The sequence below is a fragment of the Prionailurus viverrinus genome, chromosome E2 (assembly GCF_022837055.1).
Source record: "Prionailurus viverrinus isolate Anna chromosome E2, UM_Priviv_1.0, whole genome shotgun sequence".
Taxonomy (NCBI): domain Eukaryota; kingdom Metazoa; phylum Chordata; class Mammalia; order Carnivora; family Felidae; genus Prionailurus; species Prionailurus viverrinus.
Genome location: NC_062575.1, coordinates 10866643 through 10892206, shown reverse-complemented (window position 1 = coordinate 10892206; position 25564 = coordinate 10866643). Strand labels below are relative to the sequence as shown.

Below are 25564 nucleotides of genomic sequence, written 5' to 3'. Positions count from 1 at the left end.
GGAAGCAAATTTGTTGGCAGAGCCACCCAGTTTGTGGTATTATGTTACAACAGCAACCAGCAAATCAATGCAAGGAGTAAGTCATTTGCAGATGGCCAAGAATAATGTTTTGGATGAGTTGAATTCGATGTGTTTTCGGATAGCCAGGTAGAGACAGCCCAGTGGTCATTCAGTACACAAATCTGAGACTCGGTTGGGGGGGGGGGCCCAGAGATAGAGATTAGGGTGCACTATTGATTCCTGATACTCCCATATCCATCCACAACACAGTGTGACCAGTACGTAATAGGAATTTGGAAAAGTAGTTGTGTGAATAAAAGTCATGTTGGCCTAAGGACAGTGGGCAGGAGGGATCAACTAGTTCTGATGTTTCATCCCAGCACAAAAGAGGTCAACCCTCCAAACCCTGTCGAGTTTTAGAGGATTGCTGCACTGGTTGTTGATATTTCCACTCGCCAAGAAGGAGAGTCCCGTATTTGTTCTCTAAAATCAAATGAAAAAAAAAAATGAACCAAATACCAAAGCTATTCTTAGAACACAGAATGATAGCCTGTCTGGAGTCTTAGGTTCATGCCCATGTCCTAAAATGTTGACCTCCAAATCAGTAACAGGTCTATTTTCGGCAGCAGCTTCAAAATCTGCTTAGCTTAAAATGTCAAAATAAGTAGGCAGCATGGCATTATAGCAAATGGCAATCACTAGAAGTTAGGAGACCTTGCTTTGAATCTCAGATCTGCCTCTGAAAACTGAGTCACCTTAACCTTTCTGAGTCACCTTTTCCCTCATCTGTAAAACAATGATGGGGTGGGGATAATTGGATGATTTTCCAGCTCTGACATTCTATGATTCTCTCAGTGTTGCCTTTCATTGCGAATGTTGGGAAGAAAAAAAAAAAACATTTCCAGAAATAGGCCTGCCAACCTGATTTAGTCCACCAACATGAAGGCATGTAATGAAGTGTTAGGCAGAAGTCACATTTCACAGGTGACTTTGGTAGAATAATTTCTGCCTCCTTAAGATGGCAGGTGGAAAACTGGAAACAGTACCTGGTTTTGGAAGGCACCTTAATTACCAGCAAACTGGGTTTTACTGGAAGATTTCGGACTTCACATGATCGCAGGATTTTGTCCAATGACTTACATTTCTGACGCTGTTGAAACAGGACATGGAAAAACCACCATGTCTAACTACATTTGTGATTTCTCTTAGACCCCTCAATATTTAAACCTCATGCGTTGGGCTCTTCCTCATATGCCTGGACATCCCAGCCCCAAAGGAGTACAGATGATTCAGATTTACGGAGTGCCTCATTTTAAGTGTCATGTGTTATGCCAGGTGCTTGACCCGTGTGACATATTGCCTCATTTGATACACCGTGTAGCCGATCCCGTTACCATATCTTTTCCGCGCTCAACATTGCTGACGGTTGTTGACTTAGGGCTTCCATCCGGCTGTGGGAGCATGCTTGCCTCCACAAGCCAGAGATGCCTGGGAATTACCGCTGCAAAAGCAACCCCCGACTGATACAGAGGGGAATTCGGGGGATCAAAATACTCCAGCCTCCTCACCATGTGGTTGGGATACCTCTGAGTGTATTCTACACTTGTGCACAGGGGTCCTCAGAGGGACTGAGTTCCAGTTACCCACTGGGTGCTGCCTTGAAAGCACACCCTTTATTGGCCGCCTTCGATTTCTGTCTTGATACCCTGGTATTTCCTGTGGTCATATTCCAGATGAGGTACTTGCTCTCAAATCTTTGCGTCGGGGTCGGCTTCGGGGGAATCCAAACCAAAACAGGTCCCAAGACCCGTATGGAGCAGGTACCATTACTGCTAAGGTTAGATGAGGAGCCTGAGGCTCAGTGTGGTTAAAATGATAGTTGTTGAGTCTTGATACCGTGGCTTTGCTGGCTTACGCGGACTTTCCTCCACCACCCTTAGTTGTTGGCCAAGGGAGGCTCTGTCCCCCCCCGGGGACATCTTGACATTTTTGGTGATCAAAACTGAGGCGAGCTATCAGCAGCTAGCAGGTAGAGGTAGAATAATTTGGTAGACATGCTGCGTAGGCACCTTACAAAGCCCAGTGGAGTCCGACAAAGACTCATCCAGCCTCAGAGAGGTCAATAGCGGCAAGGTTGAGAAGTCCTGCCCTACACCCAGCGAGACCGGTTGTCGGGCGGTGACCCTCCCGTGTGACCGGTGTCTTGTGTTTCCCTTCCAGGGTCAAGCTGTGGCTCAGCTGTGTTCCACTGTCCCCAATGTGACTGTCTTTGGAACAGCTTCTACTTTCAAGCACGAAGCAATCAAAGGCTCCATGACCCACCTCTTTGACAGAAATGCAGACTACGTGCAAGAAGTGAAAAGGTAAGGTGTGTGCTCTAGAGAGGGCCAGGTTGGTCCTTGCTCTTTTGCCTCTTAAAAAAACCAGCGGCGCTCATTTAGACGAGGGCCCGTGATAGTAACAGTGAGAGTAATACTAGGAAACATACGCCGGGTGCTTGGTAACACCAGCTCTGTGCTGAACACTTCACACGTATGAGCTCGGTGGATTCTTGCAACCCTGTTGGTACCGCCATGTGGAGAAGACGATACTGAGGAGCAGTGCGGTCGGGTGACCGGCCGGCGCGAAATTACGATAGCTGCTCTGATGCGACCTTAACGCAGAGAGGTTTATTTCTCATTCACTCACATACCAGACCAAGGACACGCGGACTCCAACCTGGGTGTGACCGAGGGCCGCCGAAGGGCCAACATGGTGACATGATCAGATTGGAGTTTTGAAGAGTGCAGAGAATGAAGGGGGGTGGGGGGTGGGAGGCTGCAGGCAGGGAGATCATGTTGTTGATCTCCTATGGCGGGGAATGTTGGTTTATAACCCGACTCAGATTCCAGGAGCCACCGGCTATGGCCTTGTGCACGTCAACTCAGGGAATCAGGTAGAAAACTCAGCTGCCTTGAGATGATTTGTGGGTCACACCTCTGCTGCTGCCCATCTCCACCCCCAGCTCCTGAGGGGTTTCAGAGGTGTCTCAGGGCCTCTTAAACCAGTTGTTCTGGTCTTTTCTTTGCCCAGCAGTAAGTTGTAAGATACAGAGAAATTCAGCCGTCTGTCTAGCCTCATACTGAAGGACTAGAGGATGAGAGGTCTGGTGAGGGTGACAGACTGAGACCAGATTAGGTGACATTTGGGGAGTTTTTTGGAAAGGAGAGCCTTCTGATGGTCTGGATTTTCAGATTTGTTTAAAAAAATTTTTTTTTCATGTTTATTTTTGAGAGAGAGAGAGAGAGAGAGAGACAGACAGACAGACAGACAGAGTGTGAGCAGGGGAGAGGCAGAGAGAGAGGGAGACAAAGAATCCGAAGTAGGCTCCAGGCTCCGAGCTGTCAGCACAGAGCCCGATGCAGGGCTCGAACTCACGAACCATGAGATCATGACCTGAGCTGAAGTTGGCCACTTAACCCACTGAGCCACCCAGGAGCCCCTCCGATTTGTTTTTTTTTTTAATTTTAAAGATTTGCACAGAGTTCAAGTCTGTCCCGATATCTCCAGTAGGACACGGAAAGAGAGCTCCAAAACTCTATATTAGAAGTCCGCCACCTGTTTCTCAGATATGTAGATACTGCAGGCATATTTTAAAGACTTCCGGCATAGACTTTCGCCTATTTCCGTAACCCTCAGGTAGCTCTTCCTTTTTGTAACTTGCATCTCTGGAGCTGTGATCGGGAAAACGGACTGCCAGTGTCCCTCCAGCAGTCTTTACCTTTATCCCCTTAAGGGATATTTTGGCAAACATCCTTTCCTCCATTCGTACCCTGACCTGCTTACTACCAAGTGTCTCTGATGGGCCAGGTGCTGTGCTAGGGCAGAAGATCCGGCAAAAAACCACCTTGAGCGTCACTATCTTTGTGGAGCTTTGAGTCTAGTTGGGGAAGAGGGATAAAAACACTATTTTAAAAATGGATTCGTTTATGCTTTTGATACATGCTCGGATGGAGATATGCAGGCTGCTGGTGAACATATGCAGACAGGGAGATTAGACATAGCGTTCATCCAAGAGTGAGACTCGGGCTGAGCATTAAAGGATGAGAAACGGGCCAAAGGAACAGCATTTCTGACTAAGTTGAATAGCACGTGCTAAGGCTCAGGGTCAGGAAAGACTTGGTTAAATTCAAGAATCTGCAAGGAGACCAGAGCAGCTGGAGGTACTACAGTGTGGGAAGCAATGGGAAACCCAGGTCAGGAGGTAGCTACTCTTCTGAAAAAGTGACAGTGTGGGGCACCTGGGTGGCTCAGTAGGTTGAGCTCAGGTCACTTTGGCTCAGGTCACAACTTTGGCTCAGGTCACCATCTCCTGGTTTGTGGGTTCAAGCCCCCCATTGAGCTCTGTGCTGACAGCTCGGAGCCTGGAGCTTCGGATTCTGTGTCTCCCTCTCTCTCTGCCCCTCCTCTGTTCACGTGCTCACTCTCTTCTCTCTCAAAAATAAATAAATATTAAAATATCAAAAAAAAAGGGACAGTCTGCCTTCCCCATTTTCCATGGAGATTTTTCCCACCCCCTTATCCCTTTACTGTCCTCGACCTACCTTCCTAGCCCCCGAGTCAATGATTCCTGCTGATGTCAGAGGAGCAGAAAGGGACAGCATCTGAGACCCACGTTCCCACCACCTTCTTTCAAATGCGACTTCCGACAATTCCTTATGTTTTTAAGCAGAGACCCTGGGATTCAATTAAAAATCACTAGGAAGCCACAGATAGGTTCATTCCCTCTCCCACCACCCCTGCCCTCAGGAAAAAATCCAAAGGAACAGGCACCTGCTGCCTGTTGCAGAACCAAGTAAATGCTTTGGCTTCATGGTAGGTGTTCAACATATGCCAACAAGGTGAATTATAGCATTGTCTGTTACAGTGAGATTTCAGAACCAGCCTCCATTATCAACAGGAGGAAAACACTTCAGTGCATTATGCGACACCCACGCGCTTGAATATTATGCAGCCCCTAAAAAAAAAAGATAATTATGAAGATTCTGTCACAAAATGAAAAAATACCCACGGTAGCATATTGAGTGGGAAAAAAAAGCAGAATGCCAAATTCCAGCTACACTGTGATCACAGCTTTGTATAAATTCTTGGCGCATAAAGACAAAAAAAAAAATGAAAGTGGTGGGAAAAAATCTAACCACTAATATGCAGCAGGAGTAGAATGCAGAGTGATTTCTCTTTACTTTTTGGACCACGGTTATTGTTTGTTATAGCGTTTGGTGGTGATCCACCAGGAAAAAAAAATATTAACATAAAATTTCTTGAGATACAAACTCTTTGTTTTAATTTTTTTTTTAATGTTTATTTGTTTTTGACAGAGAGAGAGAGAGAGAGAGACAGGGCATGAGGAGGGGAGGGGCAGAGAGAGAGACACAGAATCCGAAGCAGGCTCCAGGCTCTGAGCTGTCAGCACAGAGTCGGACGCGGGGCTCGAACCCACGAGCTGTGAGATCATGACCTGAGCCGAAGTCGGACGCCCAACCAACTAAGCCACCCGGGCGCCCCAAGATGCGAACTCTTTTATAAGCCAGTCAACTGCTAAGCTGCTTTGAACCCGTTCTCAGCCTTCCGGCAGGCGTTGTAAAGGGAATGGGGGCAAAGTGTTTGTAACACAGACGGAACCTTTACGTCACTCACCCCTTCTCTGTCTGACTATGCTTGAAACCAAACAGAAGAGTGAGAAGCTTTGGATTCTGTGCATCCAGCAGTAAGGACTTCCAAAATAGAGGAGAGAAAGATGAGAGAGATCACCGAGGTGGGCAGCCCCCAGTGGGGAGCATGATGGACGGGAAGCATCTAAGTAGGTAGAGGGAGGTGGGGAGTGAATCCCAGCAAGGTGCGCGGGCACAAGCAAGGAGGATAATTGCATCCGGCTTTGCTGGTCTCCTCCACTCTGCTGACCCATACGATTAGACCATCGTTCATGCACCTCGGGTGGTGCTGTGAGGGCACTTTGCCTCAGTAAAGAAACTGAGGCAGCGGAAATCGATGAGGTGTAATCACTCGGAGAGAACAGAGAATGTGATCAAGAAAGGATTCCTAGAGGTGGTATTGACAAGCAATTGTCAACATGTACTAAGAAGCCTCCTATGGTCCAGGGACGGTGCCTGGCACCCTGTGAAAAGCCTCTTGTGCGTGGGGTACTGTGCTCAGCCTCCTGTGAGAAGCCTACTATGTGCCAGGAACTGCACGCTGCCTTCCGTGTGTCAGACCCTTGTGTGTGCCACACACTTCTCTGGGAGAAGCCTGCCCTGCACCCTGTGCCGGGCACCCTGCAATGACCTCATCCTCCCATCATGAGCCTGGAAGTGGTTAAAGTGATGGCACAGATGAGTTCTCAGAGAAAAAGGAATTCAGAAAGAGAAGCACTGAGCGGAGAGCCAAGGATCCAGCTGGAGATGAAAGTAACAATAAAGGGGGAATTAACTTCTTGGCAAAGTCAAGGGCTTCTCTCCCAGGAACGGCCCTGGTGGCCCTACCGCCGCTCAGGAGGGATTCTTCACTGGATCCATGTGGGCGGGAAGCAAAGAGGGGCATCGTGATAAAGGGGCAAGGGGTTGGGGACCCAGGAAGGACAGGCATGGGAGACTTCGATCAGCCATTCCCAAATATCTTTCTGCTGAATTGGGCCCAGAGCATCTCTGAGCTGGGGCTCTTTCTGTTTGGGCTTTGAGTGTGCCGAGATTTATGACAACAGGAGAAAGCCCTCCCCCCCATCTGCTTCTGTGTAATTATGATTACACACACACAGGCAAGGCGGACACCCCCACAGATTTTCAGCGGTGGGGGGGGGGGAGGTGCTAAGAAATGAGGATGGCCCCTGACCTTCTGGGGGGCTGCCTAGCTCTGCTTGTGAATTTCATGATCGTTCCATTAAAAGGAGCTGCTAAGGTGCCCTTCACTGTGAATATGAGTAAGGGAGGCCCTGATTCCAAATAGACCCGACTGAGTCCCATTCCGTCTAATCCCCTGTTTGGGTTTGTAATGATTGAATGGGGGTGGGGCACTTGATCCATTTTGAAACTCACCTGCAGGCTGCCCGGGGAGCAGCCCCCAGCTTTGTGCAGCCCCTGCTGGGAGCCCGTGTGCCCACTAGTGGCAATGACGGTCACCAGGGCTGACCACAGCTCATCTTAGGAAAGCCGGCTCTGCCTCTGGTGCCCTCACTTGGTTTCTAGATGTAATGGATGTAATGGGTCAAACCAGAGTCCCCCCGCCCCCCGCCTAAATCCCATTCCCTGCAGTGGCCCCTTCAGTATGTTGCCTGACCCCGTGGAGCCTCAGTTTCCTCATCCATTACGTGGGGATGATGATGGCCCCTGGGTTACAGGGTTGGCGTGAAGTGTCCTCAGTGAGACGGGACTCAGGAAGCGCTCAGCACTGTGGCTGGCACCTCGAAAGTGCTCTTGAACGTGGGACACCTTATGCTAGCAGGGTCAAGGGTAGCCAGCCTCTGCTCTAGTGGTTTCTGGGCTGGTGGCTCCACCCACCCTAATGGTTGTTTGGGCTAATGGTTGGGGTTGTTGACGTTTTGCAGTCTTTCGTTTATACTCTTCCCACACTGAAAGAATTCTCTTTAAGTTGGCCCACTCTGAGAAAATAAAAAAAGCTACTGTGGACCCAGAAGCCACCATGAACATCATGTTCCATGTGCAGAAACTCACCCAGGCTTCACAGAGGAGCCTGGGGCGGGTGTTATCAGCTGCATTCCCTTCCACAGTTGGGGACACGCCGAGAGGCTAAGGAACTCACCTGAGGTCACACGACAAGTAAGTAGCAAACGAAGTGCTAAATACTGAGATGAAATTCAGATTCCTGAGCCCAGTGCCCTAGGGCCCTAAGGCCACCCCCACACCTGCCCACCACCCCCATGTTAGTTATCAGCTGTGGCAGACACTCTTGTGTCCTTCTGGAAGGAGATGGTGTCCAGACAGGGCCTCCCGTTACCATGGGTGGTGTCCCAGAGCCTCCTCCTTGGGCCTATTCAATGCTCACTGCCCTAGGTCAGCCTATCACAGTGTCTTCAGAATGCCTTTCCTTTGGCACCTGGCCGATTCCTCTCACCCATTAGCACTCAACAGAAGGACCACCTTCTGTCACCCCAAGTGGCTCCGTTGGAGCTTTGGTGATTAGGTCTGGGCTGTCCATTTAGTCTGTCTTCCCTGGTATGAACTCCTGGATGGCAGGGATGAACGTAAACCCTCATCTGTGTACCCCCAGCTCAGCACACCCAGTGTCCGGTGTGACCTAAGCACTCGGCAAGGGGTTGTCCAGTGGCTGGAAATTTAGGACCAATGTGTAGGACCCTGACCTGGGGCCTCTCCTAACATCTAGCATGACAAAAAAGGAGCTTAAAAATAGAAACCTCTTGGCCTCTCTGTTTGAAGTAACATAGTGTAACTCCGGGCATGTCTATGTTTTTTTAAACTTAAAAAAAAATATTTTTGAGAGAGAGAGAGTGTGTGTGTGAGTGTGCAAGCAGGTGAGGGGCAGAGAGAGAGAGGGAGACACAGAATCCGAAGAAGGCTCCAGCCTCTGAGCTGTCAGCACAGAGCCCAAAGCGGGGCTTGAACTCAAGAACCGCGAGATCATGACCTGAGCCGAAGTCAGACGCTTAACCGCCTGAGCCACCCACATGCCCCTCTGTATTTATTTTTAAAGACAGCGTTTAAACCAGAATCCTTCAGAGACTGCATGAAATTGACTGCTTCTCAGAGCTGCTTGCTAAAGCAGTGCTTCCGTAATTATACTGATTTGAACGTTTATTAAATCTTAAGTTCAGAATGGTGAAAAGGCCATGGCTCTGGAATCACACTGGACCGCGGTTTGAATTGCAGGTGCACTAGTTACGTAAGCTTGGGCAAGGCGCTGCATCCGAGAACCTCCATTTCTTCCTCACAAAAGTGCAGTTAAAATGCCTGTCTCATAGACTTGTCATAAAGATTAATTCTGCAATGCCCGGGATACAGTAGAGCTCAGGAAATGTGAGTTCCCTTTGAAGGAAGCACTCAGATAGCAATGCAGAATGCCGTTCTTAAAATGTTTTCTTCGTTGCCTTGCGTTCATTCACTCATCATCCACACATACAATCCATCAGTATGTGCTAAGAACTAACATTGTGTCCAGCAGGATGAGAAGGGCTGAGGATACAACAGGCAGCACAAACACGGTCCCCGTCTCATGGGGCTTACTTTTTGGCGGAAGAGACAGAAAAATAGAATAATCGCAGCCCGTGATAGATACTGAAGAGTGTCTTTGGTACAGACACGAAAGCGCAAAGGGAACTGAAAGAGAGGCCATCTGGGGCTGCCATTTCAGGTGGTGTGGTTAGTTACAGCGTCTCTGGGGAAAGTCTCATGTGGGTTAAGACGTGAAGGATGAGAAGGAGCCAGCTCTAAGGAGAGCTGGGGAAAGGCTGTTCAGGCAGCGATCCCAGCATATGCAAAGGCCCTGAGGCAGGAAGGTTTCAGGAATAGCTACAAGGTCACACTTCCCTGAGCAGTGAGTGGCAGGTGAGGAGGAGGGAGCGGGCAGTAGGCTATAGGTCGCCCCTTGCTGGGGTCTGTTCTGCATTTCCGCAGACCCAGAGGAAAGAGCGACGGGCCTAGATGGGGCAGCTGTGCCTGGCAGTTTGGGGCAGAAAATGGGCGCTCACAGGTGGAATCCAGATGTGAGGAGCGTCAGGCAAGAAGCGAGCATTTGGGCCTGGGCAGATCCGTCAGGGGTGCCCCAGAACGTGTGCACAGCCCAGCGTGTGAGGGCTGCTCCTGAGCACAGGTGGGTGTCTTGCAGTAAAGGAAGGAGGTCCCGGGGAAACGGACTTCACGTAGGAGACTAGGTGGCTCAGGAGGGCTGGCAGTAGAAGCAGTGAAGGGTCCTACCTCCTCAGCAGCGAACACACTTGGCAGAAGAAAGACTTGGCAGAAGTGAGCAAGACAGGAGCATGGTCACCCAGCCCGTGAAGCAAGGTGGAGACCTGATCGCCGGGGGTGAGGCACCAGCCTGGAGCCCACTCAACCGTGTGTGTGCATTCCAGCCCTCGCCTGCCTCTCGGGTCTCACCTCAGCACGCTCCCTCTCATCTTCTCTACTCCAGCCAAACTGGCTGCTTCCCAGGCTTCCTGGTCACAGGCCTCCTCTCACCACAGGACCTTCACACATGCTGTCCCCCTGCCGGGAACACTATTCCTGCCACTCTTTACCTAGATAACTCCTACGCTCTGCCTTTCCCCAGGGATGCCTTCTTGGTACGTAACTGGGCACACTAGATTGACACAGTCTCGTAGCACCTTTGTGGCATTAGACACCAATCAGTTTCAGTCTGATATTCATTTGTGAAATATGGGTTAACATCTGCCCCACAGAAGTTCTAAAAGGGGAGGAATCAAATCTGTTTGGTCTCGCCACTGTATCTCCGCTGCCTCGTGCAGCATCAGGGCTAAATACTTAATGAACAAATTAATTATTAATAAAAAACAATAATGCTAGCTTGACTCCTCAGTAGCTGGCTTAGACCAGTGGTTCTCAAAGGGTGGAGCCAGCATCATCAGCATCCGCATCTCCGGGGAGCCTGTTAGAAATGCAAATCTTTGGGGCCAGCTCCAAAACCCACTGAAGCAGAAGCTAGGAGGCGAGGGGGGAAGGAGGGCAAACTGCAATCCGTTGGAATGAGCCCTCGGGGAGATCCTGGTGCCCACTTCGGTTTAGATCCAATGGCCTCATTCCCTCTAGTGGGGAATTTATAAGTGAACTTATAAATGGGACTTGAACGGCCCTGTCTTTACAGATAACCATTCTATTAGGCAAAAGCTAAAACTAATCTTTTTTGTTGAGTCAGTGTGATGACTGGATTTTGGACTTGACCTGAGGGCTTTAAAGGTCACGACTCAGCTGTGCTGGGGCTTGGGGCAGTTGACTTAGCGTCTGAACCGTAGACATACACGTGCAGTTTCCTACTGAGGAAAACAGGACCCAGCTGTTGGCTTGAGTCCTGAACTTTGTTTGGAGGTGAGGGTGGCAACACTCAGCTCTGTGCTAAGACAAGATAATCCTGCAAACTCACAAACCGAAGCAGAGCAGGGCCCAGCCACAAGTGGGTGCTCGGGGGCTTGAATATCTTCCCTAGCATCGCTGGAGCCTTCCTGTTGGCAGTTCTCTCCCGCATCATATCTTCTAACAGTGGAAGCCCACCGATGTTTGTTAAATGCATAAGTGAGTGAATCAAGGAATGTATACATAAATGAATGGAAGAGGGGATCAAGAAATGCGTCGTCTGATTCATAGAATACAAATGTGGATCCTCTCTGTTGTGGAACCTTCTGCTGCAGAGAGGAAGATCCTCTGTATTTAGCCCTCTTCCTCAAAGATTCCATTTTTGATTGAACCCAGAGATGGAATGAATAGAAGTTTGTGAGTTAACTAACGGATCTTTAGAGCTCCACTGAGGAGGCAGGGAGAAGGGAAGAAAAGCTAATCCCTGCTAGACAGGAAACCTCATGACGACAGGAACATGTTGCTTTTGCTCCCCACTCCGTCTCTGGCATCTCAGACAGAGCCTGGCCCATTACCCAAGCTCCACAAACATCAATTGTTGAGCGACTGACTTACGGAGCGACCGTTACGTGACTGGCGATCGGCCAGGCATTTCATGGGTCACCACAAAGGCTCGCTGCCCCTAACAAAGGAGAAGTCCGCATGGCATGGCTGGATGCAAATCCGGGTATCTGGCTGTGATGTCCATGCTTTCCCGCCTAACCCAGGCTGGCCCCTGGTAGCAGCCACCGGCCAGACTCTTAGCGGCCTCCAGGTTGTGAAATTCTTGTAGTTGCACCCGGGAAGGTAAACCCACCTCCCGGCCTTCTGGCCTATTTATGGCCGCTCCCAGAGCCCTTGCTGTTCCTGGTTTGGTCCCTAACATGAGCGGTACAGTATCTCTCTTACTTTGTCTTCACACCTTTTAGAATCTCTGCGGAAGGAGTGGACATTGTATTGGACTGCCTCTGCGGGGACAACACTGGAAAAGGTCTCAGTCTTCTCAAACCACTGGGAACCTACATTTTATATGGTAAGTGCTGAAGAGAAGCAGAGATATGGTCTGCAGCAGGGGGCACTGCACCTGTGCTTACAAAGGCACTGACAAATGCCTTGTGTTGATATGTTGGGGTAGCGAGACGGGGGGCTTAATTTTTAAATGTTTTCCATAGTCTCGCTATTGCCAGTCGTTATTTTCAATTATAAAAGCAAGCGTATATGCCTATTGGCCTGTTAACCCCATGAATACTTCTCATTCCAAAAGGGGTAAAGCAAGACCAAGTTGGTGTAGCCATTGAGGTGGGACTTGACCCACAGAAGGTGGCCCAGGTGGGCAATAGTACTGGCTTCGGAGGAAGTCCAAAAAAAATGAAGGAATCAAGGACCCACAGTAGGACGGGAGGGGGCGGCAAGGATGTGGGGGTTTTAAGGGAGATTCTCCACCATCGGAGATGAATTTTCAAAGCACAGCCTCTTCCTCTTCTCAACTCCTCCTGTGTGTCCTAATTCCAAAGAAGCCCTGGATGGCTGGAGCACATTCCCTGATAACGCTCTTGAGTTTGAGCGGGAATTTATGAAAGTTCTCTGGGAGATTTTCTCCAGCAAAATGAGACCCCAGACCTTCCTCCTCTCTTCTTTCTCTCTTCTGTCACACGATTGTAAACTCATGTCAACATGAGTCTCTACAAAGTCAAAAAACCATCTCTGAAGCCAGATATCACGTTCTAGCGCCCAGTGATCCTGGGGCTATCCAACGTTTGAGAGTTTTAGCACTTCTGTCCCCTGTCGGTCTGATAGCAAGTTGAGCCTTCGCTCTGTGGAACTCAGAAAAAGATGCTCATTTCCCTGCTATTCGCTGAGAAGCTTCTTAAAGAGTTATTTGAGAGGTAGAAATATTCGAGCATCTTTTTATCATCATCGTTATGACGGAAAGAGAGGAGATAAGGTTCCCGTTGCTGGAGTGTTGCAGTATTTTCAATAGCGGTCACACATCTGAAAGTCTTTGGAGGTGGATGCGTGATTCTTTACCCGTTCCCACTATTGATAAAAGGAGTTGTGAGCGTCAGTGCACGATGCGGGGATACCAGATATGATGAACATGTGAGCTGTACTCGCTTCGGGAGCACATATACTAACGCTGACTAACATGTGAGTCAAATGTTAGACGGACAGTTTATTCGTTCTTATTTATTTGCCAGTTCTGTTTTTGCCCCAGTTCCATGATGCCATTTGGAAGAACATAATTTGACCGTCTCACACAGCATCTAGTTGATTGCATCAGTTACTAGGTAACGAGAGCCGAGTACCGTCCGGCTTGGTGATAAAAACAGAAGCAGTGATTGAATAACTGGCTACTAGACGACACAGGCCAAATAATGAGGTTCAGAATATACACTGTTTTTTCATTCACTAGTGGAAAAGGACTAAGAAGGACTTATTCCCAATCTTTGGGGACAAGGCAACAGAGTTGTTGAAAAGACACCCATGTGGCATCTGATCTGTTAAGAGCTGTCTCATCCACTCCCCACCCCCAGGAACCACACAAAGGGAGCTTTTCTCTCTGTAAGAACATCGTAGGAAATCCTCCTAATTCCCTCCCTCATCCTCCCGTCGAATACTGCGTGTTCCCATCAGCAAATCTCCATTTCTCGCGCCATTTGTCTCAAGGGGTTTTGACCTTCCTGCTCAGATTTCCTTGGAGCTGGTATGTCGGTCACATCATTTCCTTGGCTCGTGAACCTATTTCACCCTCATTAGCTCTTCTGTACCCCATTTTTTCCATCCATCTAACTTCTAACTCAGCCCCACCTCTCCCTGCCACTTAAGTGCCCAGCCCAGATCAGAGCCCCTTAACTGGTGAAGGAAGCAAATTCAGACCATGAATTAGGCTCACCTAAGACTTCATCTCCAGTCTTGAAGAATGGAACCAATAAGACATGTCAGGAACTCATCATTTCATTAGAGTGTGGGCCTAAGTCACATTTTTGCTACATGCCCAATTTTCCAAAGTGACGACAGGGTCACCTTGAGAAATAGTACTTTCTCTTTGATCCCATGACGCTTGGCTCAAATTACATCAACCTGACGCCATCCATCCTCTCCATTTCCCCCCCTTGTTCCAAGGCCGAATTGAAGTTATTTTCAAGCTCTTGGCACTTCTGGACCAGACAGTTGCCATTCTTCCATGTGTGGCAAGAGATGCTGATTTTCATTAGCAATAGCTTGACTTGGGAATCCTTCATTTGCAGGTTCATCCAACATGGTGACTGGAGAGACCAAGAGCTTCTTTAGCTTTGCCAAATCGGTAAGTATCCACACACGTCGAATGTACTGTGGTAGGTAGTGTGGTGATTTGCGTGTTGTGAGCTCCTCCATGTAAAGACACCTAATAACCTAAATCTGGTGTGTCCGTCCTCCGTGTCATTCTTTTTCAATAGAGACTGCATTCCCATCATGCTCCTTACACATGGGCAAGACCGTGTGCATAGTCTGGCTGCTTTGTCTAAACGAAGCAGAGAGGTGCGAGCCTCAGAGAAACTCAAAAAAGCTTTATTTTGATTTCAGCAGAGATTGCGTGAGTTTTTGTGTTTCTTACCTCTGGTCAAAAATAAACTTGGCATTTCATGCATCTTCTTTGCTCCGTGGAGAAACCAACCTTGAGTGTGGCCACTTTCTGACTGGGTCTCTGGTGGGGGGGGGGGTTCTTAAGATTTTCTCTGTATCTCTGTTCTACTGAGCTGGAGATACAGATGGGATCCCACAATTTTAGCAAGTCCCCGGGGTGATTTAGGACACACGCAGATTTTTGTGTTCAGTAGCTTCAATAGCTTCAATAATCATGCTCTGCATGTAACGGTTACTTTGCAATTGAGAAGCCACATCCCCGGGCATTCCAAACTATCCAGATCTATATTCTCACCTAGAGCAAACACTTGCTAGAATCAACTTATTTGGGCTTGAACTTCAATTTTTACCGCTGCCCCTCAACAGGGAATTCTGCTTCCTGTGAGAGCTTGCTTTTGTCTCCTCTCCTCTCCTCTCCTCCCCTCCCTGCTCCCCTCCCCTCTCCCCTCCTCTCCTCCTCCTTCCCTGTCCTCCTCCTCCTCTTCCTCTTCCTCCTCCTCCTCCTCCACAGCAGCCAGAGTAGCACGATGGACTCACTCACTTTGCAAGCATCTTCTAAGCACCTACCCTGTGTGCAAGATACCAGGGTATTGCAGTGAATGAGATGGGTTCATTGCAGCCCCTTGGGCCTCCTACCTTCTAATGAGGGAGACAGACTGAAACAAGTAAAACAGAATTAAGACGAGGATTATCGTTATGGTCATAAGAACTCTGAAAGGGATTGAAAACAGGGTGCAGGATGGAGTGGAGGCATTTTGAATAGGGTGGCCAGGGGAAGCCGTAGAGAGGGGTTTAGATATGATTCTAAGTGTGGCCCCCTGGGGTATTCATGTGTCCCTTAAATGGCCAACACTGGCTGCGAAAGGCTTCACCCCCAAACATTCCCTGGTTCTGGAATGATCAGTACTCCCTGTCTTTGCGTTTGAACTTCAGCATTCAGGTCAAGGAGCGTTGCAACTACAGAATCTGCAAGGGAGCAAGCACAGGGTGTGATGAGGGATGCTGTCTGAGCAGCAAGTCCTCTGAAGACAGGCTTCATGCCACTCAGAGCTGTTTTGTGGCTGTAATTAACGTGATGCTGACAGCCTGCTGTGGGTAACCACGTTGACCCAAATTGCAAGCAACGGGAAGAATGTTTTCCCTGTCTCCCCTAAACGCACAATCACAGCACACGGTGTTAATGCAATGACTGCCGTGGGCCCGGGTTCAGTGAAAGCTCTCGTATAAACACCGCCAGGAGGGAGGTTGAGACTCTCCTGCCTGAAACGGGGGTGCCGATCACAAGAAAGCTAAATATGGGGGGTGAAGAACTACCTTTCAGGGGCCTGGCCTAGTATTGGTTGGTCAGTTGGAAGCAACATGAAGATAGGGCGTGCCAAGGGGGGGGAATGATGACTTTGTTCTAGAAGGTTCTAGAAAGGAATTTTCTTCTATACATTGGACAAAGGCTTAGAAGGTTCTAGAAAGGAATTTTCTTCTATACATTGGAGAAAGGCTTAGAAATTAAAGGCATACTTGGAACCATACAAGAATTTCTCACTCAGATGTCCTAAGTATGTTCTACCTTAAAGCCCTTGCAGAACTCAAACTCGCTCTTGGCCAAACATGCGGTTTGCTTTTAGACCATACAGATGGTTCACGACGGTTAACACCTAGAAAGCAACCTGACTCCAAATCCAGAACTCTCCGCTAAATCAAAAAGATCCCTTCCAACTTAAGATAACAGAAATATTTTATATTTATAGAAATATTTTATATTTATATTTATAGGTCTATATACAGACCTACTCCAGGTCAGACACTGTTGTAAGGACTTTGTATACGTTGACACGTTTATTCCTCACGATGACGCCATGAGGCGCAGTAGGGAAACTTAGCATAGAGAGGTTAAGTGGCTGGCCTCAAGTTGCACCGCTATTAAGTGGCAGAACTGGGATTCAAAGCCAGGCTCTGGAGCCACTGAACTACAACTGTGCAGAAATCGCAGAGTTAGCAGACACTCATTTTGCAAACATTTACTGAGACATTGCAGATGCACCGTGAAACAAGTCATTAATCATTTCTCTGCTTTGTTTTTGCCGCAAGCAGCCCATGGCCAAATAAATGTCTCTCCTAGAGCTGGCCTCTGGGCCCTCAGGGAGTGTACCTTAGTAAAGAATTTTGTGTGTGCATCTTACCCCTGTTTTTAACTTGTCTTTCTCACACGTATGTTCCTAACAATATGATTTTCCCGCTTAAAAAAACATACCAAAATCTTTTGTGAGCTTTTGGGAGCTTTTAGGATCCAGGAAAGGCAGGAGGTAAATAAACACACCAGTAATGTAAACATTAGGAATGTTCCTAAGGACCCATCACAGGCCTCTTGGCCTGTGCATTAAACCATTCACCATTTTGCCTTACAGCCTTCTAGAAACTAGAACTTGGAATTTCTAAATTCTAACCAGTACCAAAGAAGATGCAGTTAAACCAGAACAAAACCGTTGGACAACCATTTCTGCAGTCTGTTCATGGTTTTTTTTTTTTTTCTTATTTTCATGTCTGGCCTGGGGGATGAGAGGCTGGAAAAGACAGAGTCACACTTGTCACTTGGGTGTCCCCCACCAAGGACCTTAGCGGTACTGGCATCTTGGGCTGGACTACTCTTTATCATGAGGGGCTGTCTTGCTCACTGTAGGATGTTCAGCACCATCCCTGGCTTCCACCCACTAGATGCCAGTAGATGCCTCTCCCTTCCAGTCACCACGACAAAAGCATCCCCAGACATGACCAGATTGTCCCATGGGGAGTAACACTTCCCTCAGATGAGAACCACTGGCTTAATCCCATCCCAGTGGCTTCACGGTTCCGTCACACTATTTCTTCTGCCTGGGTTATGCTCCCTTACTCTCTCTCTGCTGGATTCCTACCCAGCTCTCCAGGCATGCCCTTATTGCCCCTAGAATGCCACTCCTGTGGCTGGATCATCATCCCACCAAGTCCCCACCACACTCGGCGGCCTTCGCTGGCACCCTGCCCCTTCCCCAACCCCGTCACCGCCACTACCGTTCATACACCAAGCTCTCCCAGAAAGCTGAGAGGCAGTACCCGGCCCCTGTCCGTGGCTGAGGGAAACGAAGCACACAGAAGAACAGGGGTTCGAGTGGTGCAGCCAGGACCCAACTCCAGCGCGGACCGTCCTAACCCGGGGCCTTCACGTTCCGACGACACGAGGCCTGACGGTTGCTTTCAGAAAGTTGGCTTCTTGCCCCTGCCTAGACCCCCGTGCTCTGCTCCTAAGCATCACCGTGCACTCACAACACTGGCTGGAGAGCTGCTTTAAAAATGACCCCAACACGGGCCACCATTTGGCCGCCTGGAACCCGCCACACTGGGGCCCCGTCCGCCGCCCACAAGGCTGTGACCACGACCGGCTCCGGTTCCCTGTAACCGACACCTTCTCTCCTTCCAGTGGTGGCAGGTCGAGAAGGTGAACCCCATCAAGCTCTATGAAGAGAACAAAGTCATCGCGGGATTTTCCCTTTTAAACCTGCTCTTCAAACAGGGCCGCGCGGGCCTCATTCGAGGAGTAGTGGACAAACTCACTGAGCTCTACAACCAGAAGAAGATCAAGCCCGTGGTCGACTCCCTTTGGGCCCTGGAGGAGGTAAGAGTGGTGGGTTTTGTTTCCCCCCAGCAATTAATCTGTTTTTAGTCCAGGGAGATTTGGGCGGCCGGGATAAAAATAATCTTTCATGCAAAGGTTATTCTCATTTGTTCGTTTCAAATGACAGTCCTAAAAGTCATTGTCCAACCGTATCACGCTTTAGATGTAAGAAACGCTTTGAATTCCATAGTGGTTCTCAACCCATGTGCCTCAGCCTACTATGTGTACCATGAATCCCTCTCAGGCCATCAAGTTTTAATGGGTGTGGACGATCCACCGGGGTTCTAAGAAGGTATGGATATGGCTGCAACATCATTTACATTATCACCTTGTGGGCAAAGGACATCCAGGTTGGGGCAGACCATGGCTCAGAGCTGAAATGTTTTGTGTGCTAAGCCCAGATGCTTGGAGACCCTGGGGGACGAGATGCTGTTGGCTGTCACACTGGGCATTGTAATTATTCATGAATCGTCGGATCTGGTATTGGACTGTTTTCGTTAACTGATCTGCCAAAAGTTCTAGTGTGTGAAAGCGTTCCTTAATCATGAAAAAAACAAAACAAAACAAGAATCCCTAATGTAACCTTCACTGCAGCAGGTAGAATGTGCTAGGTGGAGGCCGGGTCTAGGAAATTCTCCAGGATCGGGGAAGTTTTGGACATTTGGGAAGCCAGCCGTGGTAGCTATCTGTGGGGAGAAAATAAAGAAGTAAAGCCTAGATTTCAAGGGGCATTTCACTGAGAAATCTTCCTAGGTCAGGCTGTGGGCTGTGGGAAGCCGTGGAGCCCCTGAGAAAGATCTTAAAATATGTGGGAATGTGTTTTGTGTTTGTGTGGCTTTTGCATTTTGCATGGGTGAGTGCCTTACAGTACAAGAACTTTTTTGTACTTTTGGGAATCACAGACATCCTTGAAAAAAGCTAACAAACATAATGGTCTGTGGAACAGAGAGTAGGTATTGTCCTGGAAATAAAGCTGGTGCTATTTGCCTAATGAACTAGGTTGGCCAAAATCCAATGGCTTCCCTGAGCACAGAAATTGCCTCCCAAAAAACTTTGTGAGGCTCCATGTGTAATCAAATAGGACTGGTTCTGGATGCTGCATATGCTTCTCTGATCTTGCAGAATCATGAATGGTCTTTAAAAAAACCCAACAACCGGGGCCCTTGGGTGGCTCAGTCAGTTAAGCGTCCGACTTCAGCTCAGGTCATGATCTCACGGTTTGTGGGTTCGAGCCCTGTGTCGGGCTCTGTGCTGACAGCTCAGGGCCTGGACCCTGGTTCGGATTCTGTGTCTCCCTCTCTCTCTGCTCCTCCCCCACTCATGCTCTGTCTCTCTCTCTCTCAAAAATACATGAACATTAAAAAAAATTAAAAAAAAAAACACCAATCACCAAAACCCTTGTGTCTTATGGTGAAAGAAATATATGCTTATTGTAGGAAACTCGTAAACTAAGAACAAAAGTGTAAGGAGAAAATGAACATCAAGTCCACACTCCAGAGACTGGCTAACACTATCACATTTTGGTTTGCTTCCTTCCAGTCTTTTTTCTTTTGCAGATGGTCACTGTGATTCAGCTGCTTCTTAAATCAGATAATCAGGCATTCCTTCCGCTGTGTCATTTCCAAGATGGTTAGCTTACTGTTATACTCTTCTTGAAAACTTTTTAATTTACCTAGTCAGACATCCATACGGTATTGGCTGTGGTATCTCAGTGGTGTAGACGGGCTGGACTACACGGGTACCGGTTCTCAGTGGTCAAGGACAGAGAGAAAACTGGAGGTAGTCAAGGTCAGGGCTAAGAGATGATTCGTGAGACCGAGCCCCACATCGGGCTCCACGCTGACAGCATAGAGCCTGCTTGGGATTCTCTCTCTCTCTCTCTCTCTCTCTCTCTCTCTCTCTCTGCCCTCCTCCCATTCACCCTCTCTCCCACACTCTCTTTATCTCAAAATAAAAAAATAAACAACAACAAAAAAGAAACTATCTTGTTCATCTGTTGACTTGTTGAGGCTCTGCCTCCCTTCCACAAGGAAGTAAACCCCAGATGAGGAAGGACCCCAACTGTGCCGTTCAGGACCCCAGTGCCTGGCCTGGAGTCAATACTCAACAAACACACATTACGTGAGTGGATTGATGAGTCTGGCAATATACAGAAATATGACTAACTGGGTATTTTCTATGTTCAACAGTAAATATTAGTTGAATGAATAAATGAATGAGTGAACAAGACGTAACTAAAACAAGGTATTATTACTTTAAGACAACTTGGGCTCAATTGACATTTTGGCTGAATCATCCTTTGCTGGGGGTGGGGTTGTCCTGGCCATTGTAGGAAGTTTAGCGGCATCTCTGGTCAGACACCAGCTGTGGCAATAAAAAATATCTCTAGACACCGTCAAATGTCCCCTGAATGGGATAGGGAACAGGGGCGAAACTGGAACTAGTTGAGAAACACTGCTTTAAAAGAAGTCATATTGGTTGAGATAGTTACGAGGAAAACAAAGGAATTACAGGTTCCTCTCGAAAGCTAGTCACCCACAAAGGGGAGACAGACAGCTGCTGCCTGTTTGCCAACAGAAACGTCCACAGCCACTCATCAGTCACACCCACCGACTTTCCGAGGGTTCTTTTTCGACGATATTTGCAGACATCTGTTTAGAGCTGCATTTGGGCAAAACCCAGCTATTTCTCAAGCCCACGCAGCTGTCCTGGGCCAGAGGAGAATAGAGCATGCTTATTACTTGCCAACCGCAGAAGGATGACCGTAACGATGTTTCCCCGCCCCTTCGGTAAATGATTTCACAAAATTGCTTTTCAGGCTAGCTGTGTAACTTCATCGATGGAACGGAAAGCCCATAGGGATTCAAAGAAAATTTTCTTGGGCTCTCCGAGCCCTCAGACTAGAAGATTTAATAATTTCAGAAACGATTTAGGGTTTCTTTCTAGCCATCTATCTTTGACTTTATTATAGATTTAATACACAGAGCAGAGAGAGATGTTCCGGCATCAGATTTGCCTCCAGATATTAAACGTGCAGCGGGACATTAAGTTGGAAAAAAGCTCCTCTTTCCAAACAGTTCAGAGGTGGGAAAAGGATGAAAGATACATATTTGTATCTGTCAACCAAGAGTAGTGACGTTACTGAGACCTACTGTGTGCTAGTACTCTTTCATGATGTCAAGTCTACAAAAGAGACAGACGTCTCGTTCCCCGACCCTTAAGTTCTTGATTTAGTTTCTGAGACAACACTGAGGTGTTTAGTCGTGGGGTCCTGCTTTCAAGTGCAACCTGGATTCAAGAGCTAGAGAGAATAATGTTGTTAAGTGAGAACGAATGCTCAGAGGTGGTTCCGAGAACGAGGTGGGGCTTGGTTGAGGCTGGAGGGATACGAATTCTTTCCCTGATGTTGGGGTTAAAAAAAAAACAAGGGATTACGAGCATGAGGGACAGTGACAAAATCTCAGAAGCAGGGGTGAGTATGGGGTCGGTGGGGTTGAGAGTCTGAGCTAAACACGGCAGAGGTGGCTGACTAAGGAGGGGAGGAGATAAGGCTGGTTCGGTCAATGGAATCAAATCCCTGAGGCGGTCACTGCCAAGCAGAGAGGGGCAGTTGACGTTCTCGGTGAGGCGATTCCTCTTAGAGAGCGTGGCCCAAGGAACATGGTACCATCTGACCCTTTCAATTCCCAGAAGCCCTTCCTGGTCCCAGTATGCCACTAATAACATACACCTGGACTGTGTCACTGTCGCCTCTGGTTACAAATGTCTTCTCCTGAGGAGCCTGGTCGGCTCAGTTGGTTGAGCATCTGACTCTCGATTTCAGCTCAGGGTGTGATCCTAGGGTTGTGGGTTTGAGCGCTGAGTGTGGAGCCTGCTTGGGATTCCCTCCCTCCCTTCCTCTCCCTCTCTCTCCCTCTCCCTCTCTCTCTGTCTCTCTCCCCTCTACTCTCCCTCGCCCCTGCTCGTGGGCTTGCTCTTTCTCTCTCTAAAATAAAAAAAAAGTAACAAAATAAAATGTCTTTTCCCACCTGCCATCTAATAGCACAGGGAGAACTGTTACGAGCTGAATTATGCATCCACTCAAATTCATGTGTGGAAGCCCTAATCCTCAGTGCTTCAGATGGGATTGTATTTAGAAGCAGGGCCTTTATTTTTTTATTTTTTTTTTAATGTCTATTTATTTTTGAGAGAGAGAGAGACAAAGGGAGAGAGAGAGAGACATGGTGTGAGCAGGGGAAGGGCGGAGAGACAGAGAGGGAGACACGGAATCTGAAGCGGGCCCCAGGCCCTGAGCTGTCGGCACGGAGCCCGATGCGGGGTTCGAACTCACGAAATGTGAGATCATGACCTGAGCCGAAGTTGGACGCTTAACCAACGGAGCCACCCAGGTGCCCCAGAAATAGGGCCTTTAAAGAATCAGGTTAAAATGGGGCCTTGGGGTGGGCCCTAATCCAGTCTGACTGGTGTCTTCTAAGAGGAGGAGATTAGGACATACAGAGACAGCAGGGATGTGCACCCAGAGAAAGCATGTGAGGACACGGTGAGAAGATGGCCGTCTGCAGGCACAGGAGAGGGGGTCCGGAAAACAACAAACCCTGCCGACACCCTCATCTGGGACCCGCAGTCTCCACAAATGTGAGAAGAGAAATTTCTCTTGTTTAAGCCACCCGGCATATGATATTTTGTTATAGCCGCCCTAGCAAATGGATAGAGAGTAGCCTGGAGATCTTGGCGGTCTTAAAATCCTTTACTGAAGACATTGTTTGTAGCATTTTACAACATGATCTACATAAACCTCTATATGTGCACTCTCCAGTATGGTACCACTGGCCACATGTGGCTATTTGAGTGTAAATTAATTAAGTCAAATTAGAGAGTCAGTTCCTTAGGGGTACGAGGCACGTTTCATGTGGTCAATAGCCACATGCGGCTCGTGGCTACCACATTAAAAGACCGTGCCTGTCATTGCAGAAATCCTGCTAGAGCTGATCTATGAGATGATGTCATCCTTCTGTTTGAAAAGAGGAGAAAATTTGCCTCCCTAGCAATCTGGCATGATTACCTTTTAGTAAATTACGTTAATTATGCCCTTCCATGTAGCTCTCTCTTTGCCTTGACTGTAGTAAAGCTCGCCAGCCAAATGCAGTCACTTATTTATGTGCCCCTTAGTCCTCGTCGTATTTCCCCCGCATTTGTCCCTTCACGTTAATGGTCGTGGTTTAATCCTATGTGTGTTTTCCATCCTATGCCATCACAAAACCTATACAGAGATAGGTCTGCCTACAAGAATCAATGGAAAAAATAATAATATGATGCTGAGCTTGTTGGGGACACTTATGTGCCCTGGAGCAAGAGACTGGCTTGATAAGAGACAGATCAATGTTGCACACCAGCGACAGAGGATGGAATGACCCGGAGACAAGGCTGGGTGGGGAGTGTGACTGTCTGTGTAAAGAAACAGCAGGCTTCAAGTCCAACACCAGGCTGGTAAGTTAAGAGAAGACAAAGCCAGGCATCGGATACAGTTGTCCAAACCCAAGCTAAGGAGGCAGAGGTTCAAGGAGAAACCGTGGAAAGTCGTCCGTGATCACGGCAGATGGCAGCTGGCTGGCAAGGAGCATCTTTAAAGATTTAGACGCTCCTTCTGAGGCACACGGTTGGGGGCAGGGAGGGTATTTTGCAGACATCACCCAAAAGCAGGCAACGTGTGGTGTTTCACGGGCCTACTGGTTTGGAGAATGGACTGGGGGGCAGCTGGTCTGGCCAGGAGGTCACTGCGGATTTTTAGGAGTGGGTCGGTGAGCCCCACACCAAAGTGGGGGCCACGGAACAGAGGAGAATAAGCAAGTCGGCGTCACCGGAAAGGACAAGAATTGGAAATAAAAGATAAACCAGAAGCAAGAGTCAGAGGCAACCAGGGGTCTTGTATCCCGGGAGGCCAGGAGTGGGGTGCTGGCAAATACCATTTTACTCAGCCGCGGTAGGCGCTTCCATGAGGAAGTGGGATGAGCTGAGCTGTGAATTTGGCTTAAGGTGACGGCGGAACAGGGGGCTGGGGATGTCCCCGGGCAGTTCCGACCCACAACTGCACGGGGATGAGAGACGAGGTGAGCGCCTGTCCCTGTTACTGCTGCTGCTGTTGCTGCCATTTCTAGAGGACTCACTGTGTGCCAGGCATTGTTCTAAATGCTTTGCGTGTATGAGATCATCTGAACTCCCCAGCAACCCCAAGGCCCGGCTATTATCGCTGCCCCCCTCCAGGTCACAAAAATGAGGCTTTCGGGAAGTCACGCCTGCCCAGTTCTCCCGCCCATACTGCGTTTAACGAAAAGTTGAAGTCCAGGCAAGTCTGACACTGAGAAGTTTTTGGGGGAAAAACAATGTCAACGAATAAACTCATTGCACAGAAGAATAAGCAAAATGGTCACGTTAGCCAACACCCGGGCCAAGTAGTTTTCCAAGCGTTTTCCGTTCATTAACTCATTTAATCCCCACAATAACCTCGAGTGGTGGGTACTGTCCCTATCGCTGTGGCCCAAATAAGGAAGTGGACTTGGCGACGAAGGGAGGTGCCCCAGGCCACGTTGCTGCTGTGTGGCCACTTGGGTTCTCGGGTCCGTGCCACGGACGTTAGCTTCTCTACTGCAGAGGGAAGAGGTTAAAGCCAGGGCCCTGGCGTGCCCCAGCCTGCACAACCGCAGGGGAGAGACGAGGCGTCTGCAGACAGGAAGCTGGTAAGGAGACCTCCACGGCCATCTGACTGGTCATTAGTATGGGCTGTGCCTCTGACTGACCAGGAAGCACGTAGAGGAAAAGCCTTTGGATTGGGCCCGGGGTCATGGTTGACCTTTCAGAAAGCCCTCTCGGTAGGACGGTGAGGGCAGAAGTCTGAATGCAGAGGGTCAGGAAGGGCACGCGTGGGTAAGACAGGCTGATGACCAGCACATGCCTCCCCCTGGGCACTGAGCAGGACGCACCCCCCCCCCCCCCCCCCGCCCGGGCATAGGCAGGAGGAGCCGCTGCAGAGTAGACTCATGGTTGCCTGGGGCTGGGGGACTTAGCGGGGAAAGGGGAAAGGGACCACTAAAGGGTACGGTGCTTCTGTTTGGAGGGATGAAAATGTTCTAAAATTCCTGGTGGTCGTGGTTGCACGAGTCTGTGACTGTACGAAAGGCCATTGCACCATACGCGTTATATGCATCGAAATGCACCATAGGTGCAAATTGTG

The 25564-nt window shown here is 48.7% G+C and overlaps 1 protein-coding gene across 1 annotated transcript in view; it reads left to right on the top strand.

The window, feature by feature from the left end:
* The window catches only part of VAT1L (vesicle amine transport 1 like), a 147455-nt gene that overhangs the window by 60482 nt on the left and 61409 nt on the right, over positions 1-25564 (top strand). Inside the window, exons 4-7 of the mRNA XM_047834170.1 lie at positions 2221-2363; positions 11999-12102; positions 14318-14373; positions 18142-18336. Of these exons, the coding sequence (XP_047690126.1) occupies positions 2221-2363; positions 11999-12102; positions 14318-14373; positions 18142-18336 (498 nt within the window). The remainder of the gene's footprint in view (positions 1-2220; positions 2364-11998; positions 12103-14317; positions 14374-18141; positions 18337-25564) is intronic.